The following is an 18,183-nucleotide window of genomic DNA, read 5'->3' on the forward strand; positions in this document are numbered from 1 at the left end:
GAGTCAGTACTTGGCTTGAATGGTGTCCACTCGGGTTTCATGAAGTCAGAACCCTATACGATGAGCCATTCTGCAAAAGATGACTGGAGTGGATTTGGGTGGAGTGGCGATCTGAATCTGAGGTACGCCCTTATAGTTACTGATTCGGGTATAGCGGCAGGTGACACTGTCTCGACCGACGGGAAGAAAGCATGACTTCATGGTGATTTTGCGACTAATCTTCTCAACAATAATACATGGGGTTTCGAAAGGCCACGGACAGTTGACATATCATCTCACCCGATATATTATTTCGATTCCGTTGGTTTGAGTGCCAATAAATCTCCAGGTTCGCCACAACGTATGACATGGCATGTCACTGTTACGCAGTGACGAGAGCCCTCTAACTAGTATCCTCACAGACCCGTAACGTGGGCTTTACGCTTTGATATATTTGCCTTTACTGAAGGGTTGCAGCTTAGCTCCAGAAAAAGTGATCGGTTCCCTCAAAGCAAAGTCTCTGAAGATTACAGCTACCATTCGCCATACTTTCCCTATCAACGTGCAACCATTGACCTGACCAGGTTCTACTTTACTACTAGTAGTTCCCAAAGATGTCATCTGCAAGCCAGACAGGAGAAATCCCCCAAACTCACCGAACCATCCTGCTTCCTGGGGAATCAACTACCAGCAAACCTTATACAAACGACCAGGAAGCACTGTCGAGAGCTTCCGATGTCGATCGAGATAGTCGGAATTCGAGCGAGGGATGGAAACCAATGATTGGTCGACGTCAGAGCTGGAATGAAGAGGACAGGAAGCATGAGCTTCAGGCTTGGTTGCTGGGAGTGGAGGAAGGGAAGGAGACTGGCTTCACCGAATCGTCACATGAAGTTTAATGAATGAATGAATGACGGAATAATTGATGATTGAAGGTGTAATGGGCCAGGTCATGAAGCCTGTCTAACTTGATATGGGTTTCTGATTAGGTGGATAGGATCCAACTGACAGCGGGCTGTTTGGGATTTTGTTCGCGTGTTCTCCTCGAACCAATGCCTCTTTCCCCCTCATGTCTAGTGTTTATTAATGTATCCCTAGCAAATTGATTAATGGGAATAGGTTCACCAAGACCTCAATTCGGAGAGGGATCTCTAGTTAGTTGTATATTTTAGAGCCTTAGTCATGCAGGTCGGAGTAACAATGCTACCTAGTGGACAAAGGAGAGGGTGAGGAGAATTCATTATGGCACTAACACAGATCAGACGGGTGTATAGTATTGAGATAGCAAAAAGGCAGGACATACTAGTAGTAGTCCAACTAGTAGTTCTTCTAGACCCGCGCGGAAACCCCCCCAGGTGTGGATTGGTCAGGAAACTAGCAACAGGACCGCCTTCGGCTCCCACTTTCGCCGCCGCAGCGTCTCCGACACAGCTTTTCTCAAAAGCACCTCAGCCCTGGAGCACGGTGACAGAAAGCTCAAGACGTTGCGCAGCACCCGGTTCCAACGTGCTTCACCAATGTGGCGTTCAAGTCACTTATGCGCTTTCCTTTCCGACTCTTTGAAAGGACCCCACGACAGTTAATCGACACTGCGGGATTACTGTGCGGACAACAAACGGCAGTAAGAGATGGATCGTCAAAGGAAGCGTGTGTACCCCGCATCCCGTCTTCAACTCTCATCTGCCAGGTGCATGTTTTGTTTCTAACCCAGGTTTTTGTTCTAGGGGAGCTTCGCGATCTCAATGAGAGAGCTTGGGCTGGTGAGAGTGGTAATGACGTCCCATTACAATGTCCCGCACAACAGGTTCCAAGCTAACCGCCCAACCTCATCAAACAGATATCTTCCCAGTTGGCCGATCCCTTGATTCAGCGTTGAAGAAAAACACCGCTTTCATTAAGCGTCTACGCACCGGAGTTAATGCTTCCGCCCAGCAGACCTTCCTGGCCGATATCCGCACCCTGTCGCTCCACAAATATCTCTCGGAAATTATATCCGCTTGCTATGAAGGACTATGTAAACTGAAATCGCCTGGGGAAATCGCCACAGGCGTGGAAATCACGAGCGCACTGCATCAAAGGTTCGGACCGGCCGAGTTCACGAGACAAATTGGATGGCTACTGGGTCGAGGACTTAGCACACCGGACAAGGGACAGTTGAAAGCGCTCAGCCCGGAGGTGCGCGAACGCGAAGAAAAGGAACGGCTATCACGACATCGAGTTTTGCTGAGAGTGGTTACAGAACTTTGGTTGGTTGGTGTACTCAGGACGCTGGATGATATCGAACGACCGGAGGATTTAGGCGCCAAGGGCAAAGAGGGTGTTGTTGGGATAGGTGGAAAGGCGTCGGAAAACCCAGTCAAAGTCAAGGCACCGTCGGCCGTTCGAGACAATGATAAGGAAGCAGAGCCGTTCCCCCTGGAAGTGTTGAAGGACCTCTTGGGCCATGACCGTGACCACACCAATCTGCCACTCGCTGTTTTGTTTGTCAAGAGCTTCAGTTGGGATATTCTCGGAGCGAAGACTGTCGATGAAGGAAGGAAAACTGTAGAGACTGATGGAGCGACGACCCCAGCAGAGGCCACAAATGGTGAGGAGGGTGCGGGAGATGTGACGGTAGCTGAAAATGACCCTCCTCTCACCCCAGAGAAGACACAGGCTCGCTTCAAGAGCATCCTGAATCGGTACCTGGAAGACGTCAAGGCGCATGTGTTCGTGATCAAAGAGCACTGGCAGCCCAGAGTCGCCGTAACGCCGAGGCTTATGTCAAGAGTGGTGAAATCTTTGAGGACCGCCAGGCCAACTTTGAGAAACAAAGCAAATCTTTGGAAAAGTTGGTTGCTAACACGCAGGTCTTGTGTGAGGCATTAGGCGTGGAAATGCCCGCCTTAGCTGAGCAAGAATCTGCCGACCCTGCGTCAAGTGGAGGAATTGGGCTTGTGAAAACGTCCGAGTACCTACGCGGCCAGGGTGAAGGTGCCGGTATCTGGGAAGACGAAGAAGAGAGGCGCTTTTATGAGAACCTGGTTGACCTCAAAGGCAAGGTTCCAGCCGTTCTCCTGGAGGACGGTAAGAAGAAGAAGACAGACTCCGATGAAGCAGGGAAAAAGAAAGATGGTGAGGATTCGGAGAAATCTGAACCAGCCCCAGCCCAGCAATCAGAAGACAGGGCTACTGCGGATGCAGACGATCAGTCCATGGCCATTGCAAGCAAAACTGTTGGAGCCCAAGTCGATGCGCTGTTGGCTAAACTGCCCGAACTACAGACGAAGGACCACGTTGATCAGTTGGCTCTAGACTTCTGCTTTCTCAACTCCAAAGCATCCAGAAACAGGCTCATTAAGGCTGTGTCGGATGTGCCGAAGGGACGCATTGATCTTTTACCCTTGTACTCGCGCCTGGTCGCCACTCTTGGGCAGTATTTACCAGACATACCGCAGGGATTGATTACTTACCTGGATGAAGAGTTCCGGAGTCTTCAACGCCGCAAGTCCAAAGAGTTTCTCGGGCAGGTTCGTATGAGCAATGTGCGCTATCTCGCAGAGTTGACCAAGTTCGGAGCGGTCCCGGAGCATATTATTTTCCACTGTTTCAAAGTCTCACTTGACGACTTCTCACGCATGAATATCGAAATCATTGGTTATCTCTTAGAAAACTGTGGACGGTACCTGCTTCGCAACCCCGAGACTTCCCCTCGAATGGCCTCATTTTTGGAAACTCTTGGGAGAAAGAAAACTGTTCAGCACCTGGGTCAGCAAGAACGAATGATCATTGAGAATGCGGTTTACTACGTTGATCCTCCACCGCGGCCTGCCATTCAGCAGAAAGAGCGTACTCCTATGGAGTCTTACATCCGGAGGCTTATCTATTTGGATATGAACAAGCGCAATTATACCAGGATATTGAAGTCAATCCGGAAGCTACATTGGGAAGAACAAGAAGTAGGAAATTCCTCCGTTGGAGTTGGAGCTTTTTATTTTTTTAAGTAAAAGTTACTAATACCGCTGCTAGGTTGTTGATATCATAGAGCGCGTGTTCAGCAAGCCGGTGAAGGTGAAATATGGCAATATCCACCTTCTAGCAATCCTGGTCAGCGCTCTGTACAGATATCACCAGGATTTTGTTATTGGTATCGTCGACAATGTCCTCGAGCAAATCACATTGGGCCTTGAGCAGAACGACTTTAAGTTCAACCAGAAGCGTGTCGCCGAAGTCAAGTACCTCGGAGAGTTATACAACTACAAAATGATCGACTCTCCTGTTATTTTTGATACCTTGTACAGGATTGTTACATTTGGCCATGGTAAGCCAAACCGAGCACCAAGTAGTATCCCAATACTAATGATGATACAGAGGGCGGTACACCGGTCCCGGGGAAGCTGAACCCATTAGATTTGCCAGATGACTTTTTCCGAGTTCGCCTGGTTTGCACTCTCTTGGATACCTGTGGTCACTGCTTTGACCGTGGCTCTGCCAAAAAGAAGTTGGACTTCTTCTTGACGTTCTTCCAGGTAATAACCGTTCCCAAGCGCTACTCCATTGGATATGTTATTAATTGACCATGTAGTACTACATGACGACAAAAGATCCACTACCCATGGATATTGATTTTCTTGTCCAAGATACATTCTCTATGACTCGTCCTCAGTGGAAGTTAGTCACCGACCTGGAAGAGGCCACCCGTATCTTCGGCGAGGCTGTAGCTCAGAACTACAAAACACAAGACGCCGAGAGGCCTGCAGAGCCAGATGACGACGATGCAGAAAGTAGCTCATCTGATGACGGCCTCGAAGATGATGTTATGCCTGAGGTGGACGAGGACGGAGAGTCTAGCGACGAAGCTGAAGTGAGTTTTAGTTACGTTGCGTATAAACTCAGATGAGTTGTGCTGACAAATGTCTCGTAGGCATCCGGCCCCAATGCCGAGCAAAATGGTGATAGTGACTCTGAAGACGAACAAATCTTCGTTACACGTCAAGAGGAGGAACGAGACCCTGAAGCCGAAGCCGAGTTCGATCGTGAGTTTGAAAAGATGATGGCGGAGAGCATGGATTCCAGAAAGTTCGAGCGTAAGGGTGTGTTTGACATACCTCTTCCCATGAAACGAGCCCCTCGGGATGCAGCAGGTGAAAGTGCTCCCGAGCCTAGCCAGCCGCAGCCGCAGCCAGAGCCGCAGCCGCAGCCCAGTACGATGGCTTTCTCCTTGATGACGAAAAAAGGAAACAAGCAACAGGTCTGCCTATTCTTGTTCGTATACCTAAAGAACCGTCTGCTGACTGAGACTAGACTCGTACCATCGACCTGCCCTCCGATTCCAGTTTTGCAGTTGCCATGAGAAGTCAGCAGCAAGCTGATCGAGAAGAACAACAACGGATCAAGAACCTGGTGCTTAATTACGAGATGTCCAATGAGGCCGAAACTGCCGAGGGTGAGACAACCTTGTAATGTATAACCGCTGATCATTGCTAACCTACACCTAGCACTCGAGAAACGGTCCCCTCGCGACGCCAGAGCTGATAGGTCTGGTGGCAACCGGACGGCATTCCGTTCTCGCAAGTTGCAGCTGAGCGACGTGAACTGGTAAACTAGCCAAAGGGATTCTAATCCACCATACAATAGGGTACCGAGCCACCGACCTCATCAGTACCAGGTACCTTGATGCGCTTTTTTTTTTGCACCAGCCGCAGACCTCCCGCAGGACCTCCAGACAAGTCACCGCGTTTTCATGTCTGGTGAAAGACACAGCGTCGAAGCTCATCTGGAACCCATATCAACAAGAATACAAGTTTATTCTTATGGGCCTAAATATGTCTCGTGCATGTCAACCCAGTCTTGCACTTGCTCTGAACACTTGCCCGGGAAGAAATGATGCAGGATTCAACTCACTGTTATACAGCCCTCGGACAACAGAAAGAACAACACCATGGGACAGTGACGAGACGTGTTATGATCATCTGCACGACTTCCCTGTTGCGACGCTGCATGAGCTCAGCAATGTGGATAAGTGACTGAACCTTCGCTGAACATTATATGGATCGATTTAAAATTGCCACAGAGATCCAACAATTTGCATGGAAAATTGCTAATGATGATAATGCCATGTTGTTTCTTCTAACCCTAAGATCCGTACCACGTGAACTGCAACTATCCTGTAAACTTCATCACAGCCGAGACGCTCAACAAACAGTGTAACCAAGCATACTGCGGAGTAGAAAGCAGACTCTATTTCTATCAGGACTCTTTCCGAAAGGCCACAGCGTACAAGTACAATAAGTTACATGGTGAAGGGGGAAAAACACAAGGCAAAAGTGGGAATGGATGCTGAGACTTCACACGCAAAAAGAAAAAGGAAGACAACATAGGGAAGAACAATAGAAGAGAGATGACGTGAGATAGCTTTATAGGTAGACACGACAGAGAAACAAACTGGGAAGGGTGGAAGGGTATATAGTACAAAAGAATACACACAGCCCCAACCAATCCCAAATTATTCCTCCGGGACCCAGAGCAGTTCAGATCTAGCCTCATAAAACATTCAAAATTTTATCCACCGAGATAATCCAAAAGATCCGACTCTGTTCCGTTGGTCCATGTCACGCGTTTTCAACACACACATGTGAGTTGCGAATTGCTTTATTTCTCGGACTGGGTCTCGTTCTTGTTTTCCGAGTCGTGCGAAGCCTTGGGAAGCAAGTCGTCACTCTCAGGGAGCTCGCCCTTCTCGGAGAGCTCTGACTTCACCTGGGCGGTAGTCTCCTTCGCGCGGGCATGCTTCTCCTCGGGATGCGAAGCCGCATCAACCTCGGTGGCTAGGGGCGCAGCGTTCTGGGCCTCGCCCTCGGGAGCGGGAGCAGGAGCACCCTCCTCATCGTCCTCAAGCTCAGCGCCGTAGACCTCGGGATACTGGCGGAAACAATCTTGCATGCCCCTGTGATAATATCCAACGTTAGCTCCACAATACCTCTCAATGGAAAAAGATTACACCAAAATAGGAACCAGGACCAGGTTCAAACGCACTTAAACTTCTCAATGCAGTCCATGCCCTTAGGCTCCTCCTCAGAGTACACGAAGCAGCTGAACGCAGCCTTGAACTCCTCTCCGCAAGGGCCATGAGCCATTCCACCCAGGCAGGGACAGTCCCAGTTGATCTCGCCCGTCTCGGGGTTGAAGGCAGCTTCCTGGCCGGCCTCCTCTTCGAGCTCCTGGGGCGACTTCAAGGCGCCCTCGCCGAGAGAGAGCTCTTGTGCTGGGGCTTGTTCGGCATGGGGCTTGGGGGCAGCGGATTCCCGTTCTTCGCGGATCCGGGGCTTGATGGAGTCGAGGGTGGGAAGGGGTTCTTCGGCGGAGGTTTTCTTAAGCTGGGAGTTGAGGGAGACTGGGGGTTGTTGTTAGTTGCGATGCTGATTAATTGAGAAAAAATTGTTGTGTATAGGAACTCGGAGGAGGCAGTTTTAGCTCCGGGGAAATTTTCCAGTAGGTTCGACGTACAGGATGGGTTCTCCGCGAACACATTGCTCGTGTTATAGTAGTAGATCGCGCCGGCGGCCAATCCCAGTCGTACAGCGGTGTTCTTCCAGCTCCTCGATTTGGACTCGGCGGGAGCGGTGCTTATCAATCGTCTGCTTGCCGGGCCACGGGCGACGGCCGGCGCGCGGAGGAGGGCTCTAGAGGCGGGACGGAACATGGCGGGAGAAAAGAGTGTAAGAGAGGAGTGGAGGTAAGAGAGGTAGGACCGGGGTTGGAAGTCACAACAACAACATGAAAGGGAAATGCGAAGGCGACTAGAACAGACCGGCCAGAACCGGCGGAGAAAGTCGATGTGGAGGAGTTCGCGATGTTGGTGGCCTCAGGCGAAAACCTGCTACATTGGGGTTGGTCGGTCACGGGTTGCAGCGGGCCAATCATATTTAGGCTGATGTCGATGGTGAAGTTTGCTATCAAAAATTCAAGATTAATGGATATGTCCATCCCTGTGCCTCTCCGCGATACCCATGAATTAAAATTATTCGGGCTGAGTACGGGGCCAATATAAGGATATCTTGATTATTGTAACTACATAGAATTGAAACACGATTTAAGTCGGCGACTTTAGAGTGTCCATCATCAGACGCGATTGTTACTTTTTTCCAAATCTACGAAGCATGAATATGATACACCATAGCAAACAATGTCATTATTTGTCTCAGATCCACGGTATCGGCCTCAGATCTATGCAACTGAATGAATGCCTTGGAGAAATGGTGGCGTTGCTCCAAATATTCGTATGCTTCCCTTGCTCTCCGTGCTAGATCAAACATCCACCACTGGTTTCATGTCAACCTAGTAATAGTTCGACGATGGGCGGATGTTCTGACATAACAGCTGTAAGCAAAGCTGCAAGACAATTGGGCAGACTTGGCTTGACAGCCCTTGCCAGTAGCAATTTAACCATGAGCCCATGCCCACTCTCTGCTGCGCTCACTAGTGGTGTGTAGCCGTACCGGTCCTCTTGCTCCAGTGGCAAGCACGCGTTCTGTAGGACGAGTCTTGTGAGCAGCTCGCTCGATTCCCAAGCGAGCAGGTGAAGCATTGTCTGTTCATCTTCGTCTGTATTAGCAACATGTCGAGGCGTTAGTAGTTTGATGATATTAGGAAAGACCTGTAAGTATGACAATTGGTCTTTTGGCGGGAGGTATTCCATCAAGAGGAGGAGAATCTCAACCGGAACTCGCTCGAAAGTACACATTGAAGAACAGCAAAAATGTGAGGAGAGGTGTGTGGGAAGTACGTGACAAGTCAGTCCAGAGGCGTGGCTTGCATGTAGGTGATATTGAAGCGGTGGAGCGTGAGAAGAGTAAATGGGTGATTCAAGGTCCGAAGGCCGCAGAAGGGGTTATACAGTAGTTAACAGACAAGGAAGGACATACCTGTCTGACTACGCCACCGAGATTCTGGGAGCTTCCGAGGTCCTCCCACTAGGTTGATCTTAGGCAATTCACTCAAGCTTTCCCGTCTTTCTCCTACCCTCATTAATTGTTCATATGACCTTACCGGTGCGATTCGATACATTCTAGCACACCAGGCCAGGTCTCTCTAACCGTTGCAACTCTCGAATACAACCTCACATCCTCTCGGGTTATGAGGATCTTCTCGATCCACGGTAATATTCAGCATGGTTCGACCATCATCGTCTTCCCAGCCTGCATCAATACCATCCTTGGTCAACAGCTGTTTTGCAATACCCCTGTAGCCTTTAGGGGATGTGGACAATAACACGCTCTGTCCGTTTTCGATTTGAAAATTAACATTCTCAACCCCGTTAATTAGAATTTCCATAACATCCTTACGCCCGTTGCATGCGGCACATTTGAAAGCCCGGGCAGCGGCAGGCTCCAATTGCTCTTTCGGACTGTGCTCTATCAGCAGCTTTAGAATAGTTGCACGCCCCATCGTGGCTGCCATTGAAAGCGGATACAATAGTACTGGCTTCTTCCTGCCATGGCTATATTGGCAAATGGGGTCGATGCCACCATGTGCCAACAGTTGTTTTATCATGGCTTCATTTCCAGTAACAACAACTTGTCCAAGTGGGGTTGCCTGTTATATGTTCGGCATATCTGGTCACCAGTCTTTTCGCCCTAGAAGTAGTTTCACCACCTTTCCGTATCCCCGATTCGCGGCTATTCACAACGGAGTGCGACCTTCTCTACCACAACTATTGATGGGGGTGGTACTGTTCTGTATGAGACGTTCTACTGTCGTGTCCCTGAGCGCCGGGTCGGGTCCGATCTTTGAATGAGCGAGTAAGTCTAAAACCATTCCTCCAGTCACAGATAAGTGTTTATATGTCAACTGGCCTGCAATATTAGGATAGTCAACTATTAATGATATTAGATGCAGAGGGTCAAGATACTCTATTATACAATAGAGAAGTTCTCGTGGAATACGCGCGAGAGTGGTCATGGGATATGGTTCCATCGAACTATGGGGATGTAGGTAGATCGAGCGAATAGTGCTATGAGCACGCGATTCTAGAAGAGAAGACTGAGGAATGGAAAGTACAGTAGTCTCCAGCTGGGTTTATTCGGTCGAGTCCTACAGACTGAACGAGTCCTTAATGCGTGGGTGCTCCTTGCGTCTCTTCTACCTGTACTCTCCCCTGCCTGGGGAGATATTCCATAATTTTCTCCTTGTACTCTCAATCTTTGTCTTAGGCCTTTGTCAACAACAATGCCCTTTTGCTCCTTCTTCTGAGTATAGTTCAATTAACCATTTTTCTGGAGAGTGCTTCAGCCTTGGGCCCTCGAGAATCACCAAAGCAATGATGCCATTGTTTGGACAGTCTTCAAGACAAATTGTATATTGTCCTCTTGAGGCCGACAGTATTTTCTATCTTGTGTTTAGCTGTATGATTATATCATCCAGGGTACGTCAAATACGCCCACAAAATCCGTAGCCTTAAACCATAGTGACCGTTGTTGCGCTAATGGTTCGCCATAGCTTTTCGTACGCCCTGGATCTCCCCCATTCGTGAAACACTCCCACTCGCTCATAGGTGTGTGCTTCTACATCGAATTGCCGTAGGCAAAGATAGTAGCTTTCGGCCTTATAAATACCAGTATGCTTATCGCAGACGTGAAGAATGTAGAGGGGGATCTCTTCCAATGTCGATCCTGCACTTGACCAGAAGTCATAGCCTATCATGAAATAGCCCTGCAGGCGATTTTCGCCCATGTACATCGAATTCCGAAGGGGGTTTCCAATAATTGGAATCAGTTTTCCTTTGACTGTCAGAGACGCTGACTGGAGCCCACCAAAACAGCCCTCATCAGTTGGATGAAGGGGCGTGCAACTGTGAGTTACATACGAGAGCCTCAGGCAATAGTCTTTTATGTTTTCCCCGTTCATTTCGAAAGTGACTGCATAATTGACGGATGCCCAAGACCAAGAGGGCGCCTGCCAAGTCGGTCTAGCATGAACGTTTAGCCTTGGGTCGTACCATAATAGGTCCTGGCAAAGGGTGCTTCGCCACAAGCCCGCTATGTAAACGTCATTGGCCCTCAATGAGTGCATTCTTTTGGCGATTCCTGCCAACGCGGGTATTCTATCGGCTGTATAGGATAGCTGGCGACTGCTGTACTCGCTCACAATCTCATTCCAACAGAAGTTCAAGTCCCTTGGATTAGCAGATTCAGAAAATTTGAGTTTGAGACTCATTTGCTCTTGCAGGTGAAGACATTGGCATGCAACCTGTTCGTTGCATTCCCACAAGATCTCCCGTTGAGTGAAATAGAGGATGCGATGCGATAACATGCGCTCCTGATAAGCCCATGCTCGCATAAAAAGAGGCTCGCGATCCCGTCTCGTGTTCATGTCGAGCATAGGGGCACGAGCAAAGACATGAATTGGGTGGCCGCCGCTCGTACTGAAGATTTCCTTTCCACGGGCCCACTCACCATCGGATATTGAGTACAGACCCGCTTGAGGGTCTGGCGCAGCACTGGCTGCCAAGGTGATGTAGGCGTTATGATATATTTCAGCCATTCGTGGACAATTCTCACTCCAGTCTTCACTGTCGTCCTGTACGATACACAGTGAGTCAATCCATAAGTACCGAGCGCCAAACTGTCTGGTAAGAAGAACAGCATGCTGAAAAGTGAGGGGAAGTGTTTCCCAAGCGATACCCTGTTGGAATTGCAACAGTGTTGCTTTCGTTAGTTGAATTGGACTTCCCTTTGGTCCCCAACAATAACTGAGGCAAATGTACCGCCCCATTTCGTTGGGTGCAGTTCTGTAAAGCCTCAGCTTCTGGGGGTGGTCAGGACTCGCGTCGAGCTCAAGCACTCGTGATGGTAACGGGGTGTTGTCCGAAAGAAGGCATTTGGGGTGTCGCTTGGTGCATGTGTTCAACCATTGAGAGACCTCGGACATTGCAGCGTCGGTTGGTGTACTTTCCACTGCATGTCGTCTAACACCAACCCGTCCCAACTCACGGAAGTTGTCCAACTCGGGATGGTAATTTCCTGAACATTGGTTGGCCACAGAGAACTACTGGGATAGAGGGGACAATACCATCTAAGGTGTATAGCTGTAGTTCGAGCCTTGCACCACAGTTTTTGCAGAGCCACCCGATGGAGTTGACTTGTTGAAGTTGAACCCATACAACGTCAAGAAGATCGCAGCCGCTGCAAGAGCATCCTTTTGAGGCGCGGGCAAAATAGAAGACTTGTTGAAGGATTCTGCACAGGACACACCCAGTGAGCTTCGCTGATTGTTTGACGGCTCTTTCACTCACGAAATTCCTTTGACAAATCTTGCAGCTTCTGCCCATCCGACTTCGGAGTTTCAGAACAAACGGGCGTTCATGATACCTGCGGAACAACTGTCTACAAGGCATAACTTACGCAGGACAAACTGACGTGGATGATGAGCTTCTAATGGTAAGTATGGCGTTTGAAGAAAGCGGTGAACCCAATTTATAAACCGTTCAGCCTCGTAGGCGACTCGAATTTAATCGAAGATCTACATGCTCAGCCACCACTGACAGCCAATCACGATGCAATGAACTATGGGCGGAGTACCTCAAATGGTTTGGCAGGCACTGGTGATGTCCATAATAGACAAGGTGTTTACTTCTTCGGTTGGCCACCGCTTTGGATGTCATCGTGTCGGTGATTTTAAGGAATAAGGCTGAAGAAGACACGCAGGGACACGCAGGATCCAGCCCTGATCAGGTGACTGCTGGGGTCAAAACCGTCCACCAGCCCTTGATATCTGATCTCGGAATCTGAATTTCGAATAGTGATCCTTGGCTATGAGGCTATAGGTTTTTTATTTTTTGAGCAGTTCTCAGCAAGATCTAGTCTTTAAATGCTAGTTGCCATGTAACTGTGGAGTTGCCATGTACACGCAGCTCGGCCCAGCAAACAATCGGGATAGGGTTTGTGTGTCATGATATCTCATTCTTACATTAACCCAGGGCATCACACTGGCTCAGATTGTCCAGCGTCTTGAAGGTTCGTGTTCTACCCCATGCAGAGAATTCCAAGTTGACAACTTGAAGGCCTCGTATAGTCCACGGGCGTTGATTGGCGCCCGAACGGAATATGCGCTAAGCCTAAATGGGTCAGCTGTCGCGAGGTCTCCACCTGCGCCTCACATCTATATTCTTATTCTTTTCTTAGGTTCAGCAGGGGTTGAGAGAAGGGACAGTCGTGGATATAAAAGAGTGTCTGGAAGCATGTCTAGGCTGACCCTCATCATTCAGCTCAGTGCCCCAATTTCCAATACGGAATCCATCTCTGTATAAATAATCTCGCCTTCTCTTTCTATACTTACACCCCTCTATATACATACTCAACAAGCGCCATACCTCTTCTATCTAGAATATAGAAAGGAAAGACTATCAGAATATGTCATTCCAGGCCTTCTCCACAGACAGGCGCCACATTGCCATCGCTGAGGTGGTCATCTTCTCGCTCATCCAAATCATCCAATGTACCACCCGGTTCCTGCAGGAGTGGAAATACTGGCATCATAACAAGCGAAAATCTGTGCCTCGCTGTACTTTCTACTCTTGGTATGGCTTGGTCGGATTAGTGGCACAGCGTAAGTGACATCCTGCTGACGATCCTGTTGCACTGCGCTGACCAACGCTAGTTCGAATTGCTGGGTCCGGAATGGTGCTCTCGGACTCCAAGGACAAGAAAGTGATTATGACAGAAGCAATCCTGCAAGGCATTGGCCTTTCGCCATTATTGTTTGAGGTGAGCCTCGTAATGTTAAGAAGGTTAGTTGCCCCCCTTCCCCTTTGTCTCGATTTACAGTCTAATAACTGTGTCTGTAATAGTGGACAAACAGGTAGAACCGGCCCTGGAAACTCAAGATATCCCAAGACCATCCGCTTCCTACTCCATCTCTTCCGATTCCCCGTGTTCTTCGGTATAGTCCTGATCGTGGTGGGAGATAGTGCTGCTGTCTATGCGTGCAAAGTGGTTGGGTCTGTTTTGCTCGTTCTCATCTTTGCGCTCGGATGTGGACTGTTTGGCTGGATGGCTGTGGCTTATCGTTCCGTCCTTCCCAGGGCTGGTCACCGCTGCGTCCTACTGGTCCTGGCGGCGCTTCCTTTCTTTGTTGTTCGGATCGCTTATATGTTGCTGGCGCAGTATGGACCGCAACGGTTCGACCCTGCTCATGGCGATGAACGTGTTATGGTTGGGATGGGGTTACTGATGGAGATTCTGATTATGATCATTTTGTTGTCGGCGCGTGCAGTGGCAGAGCCGATTCGAGGAAAACTTGAGAGTGATGTTGAAGAGGCTCGCGCATAGATTGTTGATCACCGGCAAAAAATCGCAATGATGTCCTTATTCACCTTATTTACTTTTAAGCCACGAGAATGTGAAACATAATGTATGGTGCTCTGAGAACAGTTACGATATTAAGAGCAGCGGATATTCACCGTTCGTAATTCTGCGGCAGCATGACTTTATAAGTTTTCGAAAGCCGTTGCAACCAGCCGTGAACCCACAGCTTCGTCGGAGGGTCCGCAAACTCATTGACCACAAGTAAGGGAAATCCCAGTCGAGACGGACCCAAAATCCCCTGAGCGTTGAATTCAACTGACATGCAGATCTGGTCCCGGTAGTACACAACCATAGCTGCATGTTCGCCGGGGTAACGACACGCTCCCAGAATGGCATGAATAGTCACCATGTATGAATAATACGCGGCGAAGATGGCTGCGGTGTCCACATCGGTGAATGAGTACACTATGGGGTACAAGGTGTCGTCCATCGATGAGAGAACTTCAGTTGGAAGAGGTGCTGTGTGACGGAACTTGTCATACCAGGTGGTTAATTTGGTTTGCATATCGAGGGCCTCGTTTAGAAGCTCAGATGCCTTCAACTGCGTTGTTTCGTGCGCTGGATCGGCATGTCTGAGCTCGAAAAACTTGTGGATGAAGCATGGTATGGTTGTGTAGAGAGCAAAGAGCTCTTCTACTTGCGTGTAGAAAGCGGTGGGGAAGGTAGAGTCGAGCTGTTGCTTCATCATGGATTGCCAATTGCTAGATGCGAGAAAGCATCTCTCCTTTGAAAATAACGAGTGCATGATCTTTCATTGGTCAGTTAACAGGTTTTATATATGACGATAGTAGTGAAAATGTGCATGGATCATACAATTAACCCACGGGAGGCCTTGAGTAATGTATGGTCGAACTCGGTGTGGTAGCTATCGCAGCCCCTGACCCTAACAAGTCGACCTAACCCGTCGGCGTGTTTCATCCAGGAAGTGGAGTCGTGTGCGTTGGTAAAGAGCTTAAGAGTGTTAGATCGGCTGCAGGGCATGGCTATGGGTAACTCACCTCGTAGAAGCATTGAAGCAGAACGGCACATAGGACCTCCGATGAGAGACTTTCCGTTAGGTTGTATAGAGATCGCTGGAGTCTGCTCAGAGCTTCTACATATGTGGACTTGGCATACACGATAGCCTGTTTATTCCCCGTTATCCTGCCAATATGATGTGCAACAAAACATCGGATGGAGGAATCCAGGGTTCTATTCTTTCCATATATAGTGGGAAGGAAGGTAAACCAGCGAGAGGTTGTATAGGTTGAGGAGGCAGGAAATGGTTGACAGACATCACCAATTAAGATATCAAGACCCTGCATTACATTGGTGTCTGCAGACCTCAACCACAACGAACTGGCCCTCCGGACTAGGGTTTGCTGCATGGCCTGACTGGCTTTTCCTGAACTGATGTCTACGAGATGATGCGTGTCATCCACCGCTGTTTTCGACCCCGGACGCCGTCTGGAGCGATGCGGCTTCCCCGCGACAAACTTGAAGCCTCGGTCATATCCGGGGCAGGGTCTTCCGTATTTCGCACATTTTGTGCATCCAGGGAGCCCCTCGTCACACTGTAATTCCAATATCAGTCATCAATGCAGCCACAGCTTCACAGTATGGAGAGACCGACCTTCACACGACGCTGCACACAGAGTAAGCAGCCAGTACTTCGAGGCACGCCCATTTCCAAGAGTCTTGAGATAGGAATCTGTGAGACTCATGTCGGACGCTGTTGACGAGATAAATACGAGGCAAGAAGCCAATCAATGGTTGACTTCAGTTAATTCCGTCGTGATTCTTAGTCAGCACGAGCAATTTGGCCTATTTAGGTATTCTTACTACATAGATGTAATACAGATTGATAGCACACATGCTTAGATGATTTCCGAGAAACAATAAACCGAGAACCGATATATGCCCAGTCTTCGTGCTCGACATTGAGGGTCTAGAATGCCAAATAGGTTAAGCTAATATCTACGCTCTGGCTCGTAAAAGCCACCAAAACAATATGCGACAACACAGAGGGGAGTAAAAGAAAATATTCGCTCACACTGATACCTTGATAGCATCTTATGCCTAAGCGACATGCCTGAAGACGGAATAACGCAGTAAACCTGGGAGATCCCTAGCGAAGCTCCCCAGCACAGCTTGTAAACACAGAATGATATTATAATCAATGCTATTGCTATCGACTTCCCAAGACTTTTGGATAGACTGTGTACTTCAATATATCAATAAATCAATAGTTTAGAAGAGCCTTATTATAATAAAATATAGATTAGTATTTGAATAGTAAATTGGCCTTCCGTAAAAGATATACCCTCGGCCGTTGAGGTGTGTCCGAAGATTGAATTTGTTCAACTACAGTATAAATAGCCACCCTTCATTCTATTAGGCGAAACTAGTATATTAACTCTCAGTTTGTCAGAGGCGCTCTCACAACTGAAAGCTGAGGATTTATTGAGTTCCTGTGTAGCACAGATATATTCCTTGAATTGTATATCTCACACACAGCATGAAAACATGCTTTAAATGGTCACTTAGCCAAGTGTAATACTTTCCAGCGGCGTTATTGGGTTCGTCTGCGTGCGAATTCTGAGTCTCATCTCTGAAACGTTCTTATACACCTCACATATACTGGCTACATCTTTTTCATTGATAGCGAAGAGCAAACCGCCAATGATGACGAGGCATTTATACCGAGAATGATCCAAATGTAACACAAAGAATTTGTATCAAGAAGATATCCTTTATGGCTTGATGCATAGAAAGACAAAGCAAGCCCAATATTTCCCCCACAGAGACTCAAGGCTTTTACAAACAGTGAACTAAATGTGAAATGATACGAGATATTGTAATTAGAAACCTAGACAGAAATGATACGCCATTAAAGTGCAAAAGAGATAGTAGCAAACAGAAGGAGCACTAGGGAAGAATTCCGAAAATGGTTGTCCATGGATATTATTAAGTATTGAAAGATTATTGAATGCACACTCAGGCCTTCAAGCACTAAACTGGACCTTCAACTAATCATGATTGGAGTAAGAAATAGGTTAGGAGTCCACAAATGACATAGTAGCTTCCTTCTTCTCCAGTGGCTGGCCATCCTATGAAGCTCCCCCAGCATTCTGGTGCTGTGTGACTTGTGCTGCGCAGGCTTTGCACTTAGGCTTGTTTGCATCTCTCTTTATCTTTTGGAATAGGCAAAACGGGACATATGGGCAGATATCTGCTTTCAGTTCAGTATGGCCGCAAACTGGAAACCTGTATTCTATTTCAAAACACATTGTAAACGCTATGATTAGTTATACTAGACCACTCAGGTTGGTTGTCAAGGTTGTGGGATGTGGTAAAATCAGGTCATATACCCTTCATCAGGAACAGGGTGATCTGAAGCTGACCGTAGCTGACAATGGGGTGAATCTTTCTCTCTTGTCGCTCTAATAAGCTACGTAACAGATCGAAACTGCACCACAATGTAAAGGTATATTTTAATCTGTTACTCAGTTGGTCCTTGAACTGTAAGTGCCAGTTCTAGCGTAGAATGATGGGGTAGACCAAGGGCTTTATATATACAAGCTGATGTATGTGGCCTGGGAATTATCCGCATGGTGTCAAGGGACTTCAAATGACTCATTTATAACGTTGAACAGGAGACAGTCCTAAAAGGAAGTTTCCTTGTCGCTGTCTCTGGTTATAGGCACATCATTGGAAAGCTCCCCAAGCTTAATATGCTCAGCGCACTCGTGCCTTCCCCATATGTAGTTAGAAAGGTGATATGGGATGTATCCTCGTAGGCACTACCCAACTTAGGCTGAATCTCCCGCCTGTCTTCATATCCAAGCGAAACTTACCAAAGTCATCAGGTGGGCTATGGGCC

The 18,183-nt window shown here is 48.2% G+C and overlaps 6 protein-coding genes across 6 annotated transcripts; 2 read left to right on the forward strand and 4 right to left on the reverse strand.

Moving 5' to 3' along the window:
• Positions 1-1,767: 1,767 nt before the first annotated feature.
• Positions 1,768-5,560, forward strand: ABOM_000641 (regulator of nonsense transcripts 2; the record flags this gene model as incomplete). The annotated part of the gene is made up of 8 exons (XM_022527771.1): positions 1,768-2,687; positions 2,750-3,917; positions 3,988-4,279; positions 4,330-4,487; positions 4,544-4,822; positions 4,883-5,209; positions 5,263-5,404; positions 5,457-5,560. The coding sequence occupies 8 exons, from the start codon at positions 1,768-1,770 to the stop codon at positions 5,558-5,560; spliced, it is 3,390 nt and encodes a 1,129-aa protein (XP_022394341.1).
• Positions 5,561-6,609: 1,049 nt separating this feature from the next.
• ABOM_000642 (coiled-coil-helix-coiled-coil-helix domain-containing protein) lies at positions 6,610-7,660 on the reverse strand (the record flags this gene model as incomplete). Its single annotated transcript, XM_022527772.1, has 3 exons — positions 6,610-6,904; positions 6,994-7,351; positions 7,465-7,660. 3 exons carry the CDS (start codon positions 7,658-7,660, stop codon positions 6,610-6,612), a joined length of 849 nt encoding a protein of 282 aa, XP_022394635.1.
• Positions 7,661-8,290: 630 nt separating this feature from the next.
• On the reverse strand, positions 8,291-9,405 carry ABOM_000643 (ankyrin repeat-containing protein; the record flags this gene model as incomplete). Its single annotated transcript, XM_022527773.1, has 3 exons — positions 8,291-8,562; positions 8,883-8,975; positions 9,054-9,405. The coding sequence occupies 3 exons, from the start codon at positions 9,403-9,405 to the stop codon at positions 8,291-8,293; spliced, it is 717 nt and encodes a 238-aa protein (XP_022394342.1).
• Positions 9,406-10,413: 1,008 nt separating this feature from the next.
• On the reverse strand, positions 10,414-11,886 carry ABOM_000644 (HET domain-containing protein; the record flags this gene model as incomplete). Its single annotated transcript, XM_022527774.1, has 1 exon — positions 10,414-11,886. One exon carries the CDS (start codon positions 11,884-11,886, stop codon positions 10,414-10,416), a length of 1,473 nt encoding a protein of 490 aa, XP_022394338.1.
• Positions 11,887-13,367: 1,481 nt separating this feature from the next.
• Positions 13,368-14,285, forward strand: ABOM_000645 (uncharacterized protein; the record flags this gene model as incomplete). The annotated part of the gene is made up of 3 exons (XM_022527775.1): positions 13,368-13,563; positions 13,615-13,744; positions 13,805-14,285. The coding sequence occupies 3 exons, from the start codon at positions 13,368-13,370 to the stop codon at positions 14,283-14,285; spliced, it is 807 nt and encodes a 268-aa protein (XP_022394337.1).
• A 127-nt stretch (positions 14,286-14,412) lies between these two features.
• On the reverse strand, positions 14,413-15,987 carry ABOM_000646 (Zn(II)2Cys6 transcription factor; the record flags this gene model as incomplete). Its single annotated transcript, XM_022527776.1, has 4 exons — positions 14,413-15,069; positions 15,135-15,272; positions 15,320-15,874; positions 15,934-15,987. The coding sequence occupies 4 exons, from the start codon at positions 15,985-15,987 to the stop codon at positions 14,413-14,415; spliced, it is 1,404 nt and encodes a 467-aa protein (XP_022394340.1).
• Positions 15,988-18,183: the final 2,196 nt, after the last annotated feature.

This window comes from Aspergillus bombycis, assembly GCF_001792695.1.
Source record: "Aspergillus bombycis strain NRRL26010 chromosome Unknown contig00002, whole genome shotgun sequence".
Classification (NCBI taxonomy): Eukaryota; Fungi; Ascomycota; class Eurotiomycetes; order Eurotiales; family Aspergillaceae; genus Aspergillus; species Aspergillus bombycis.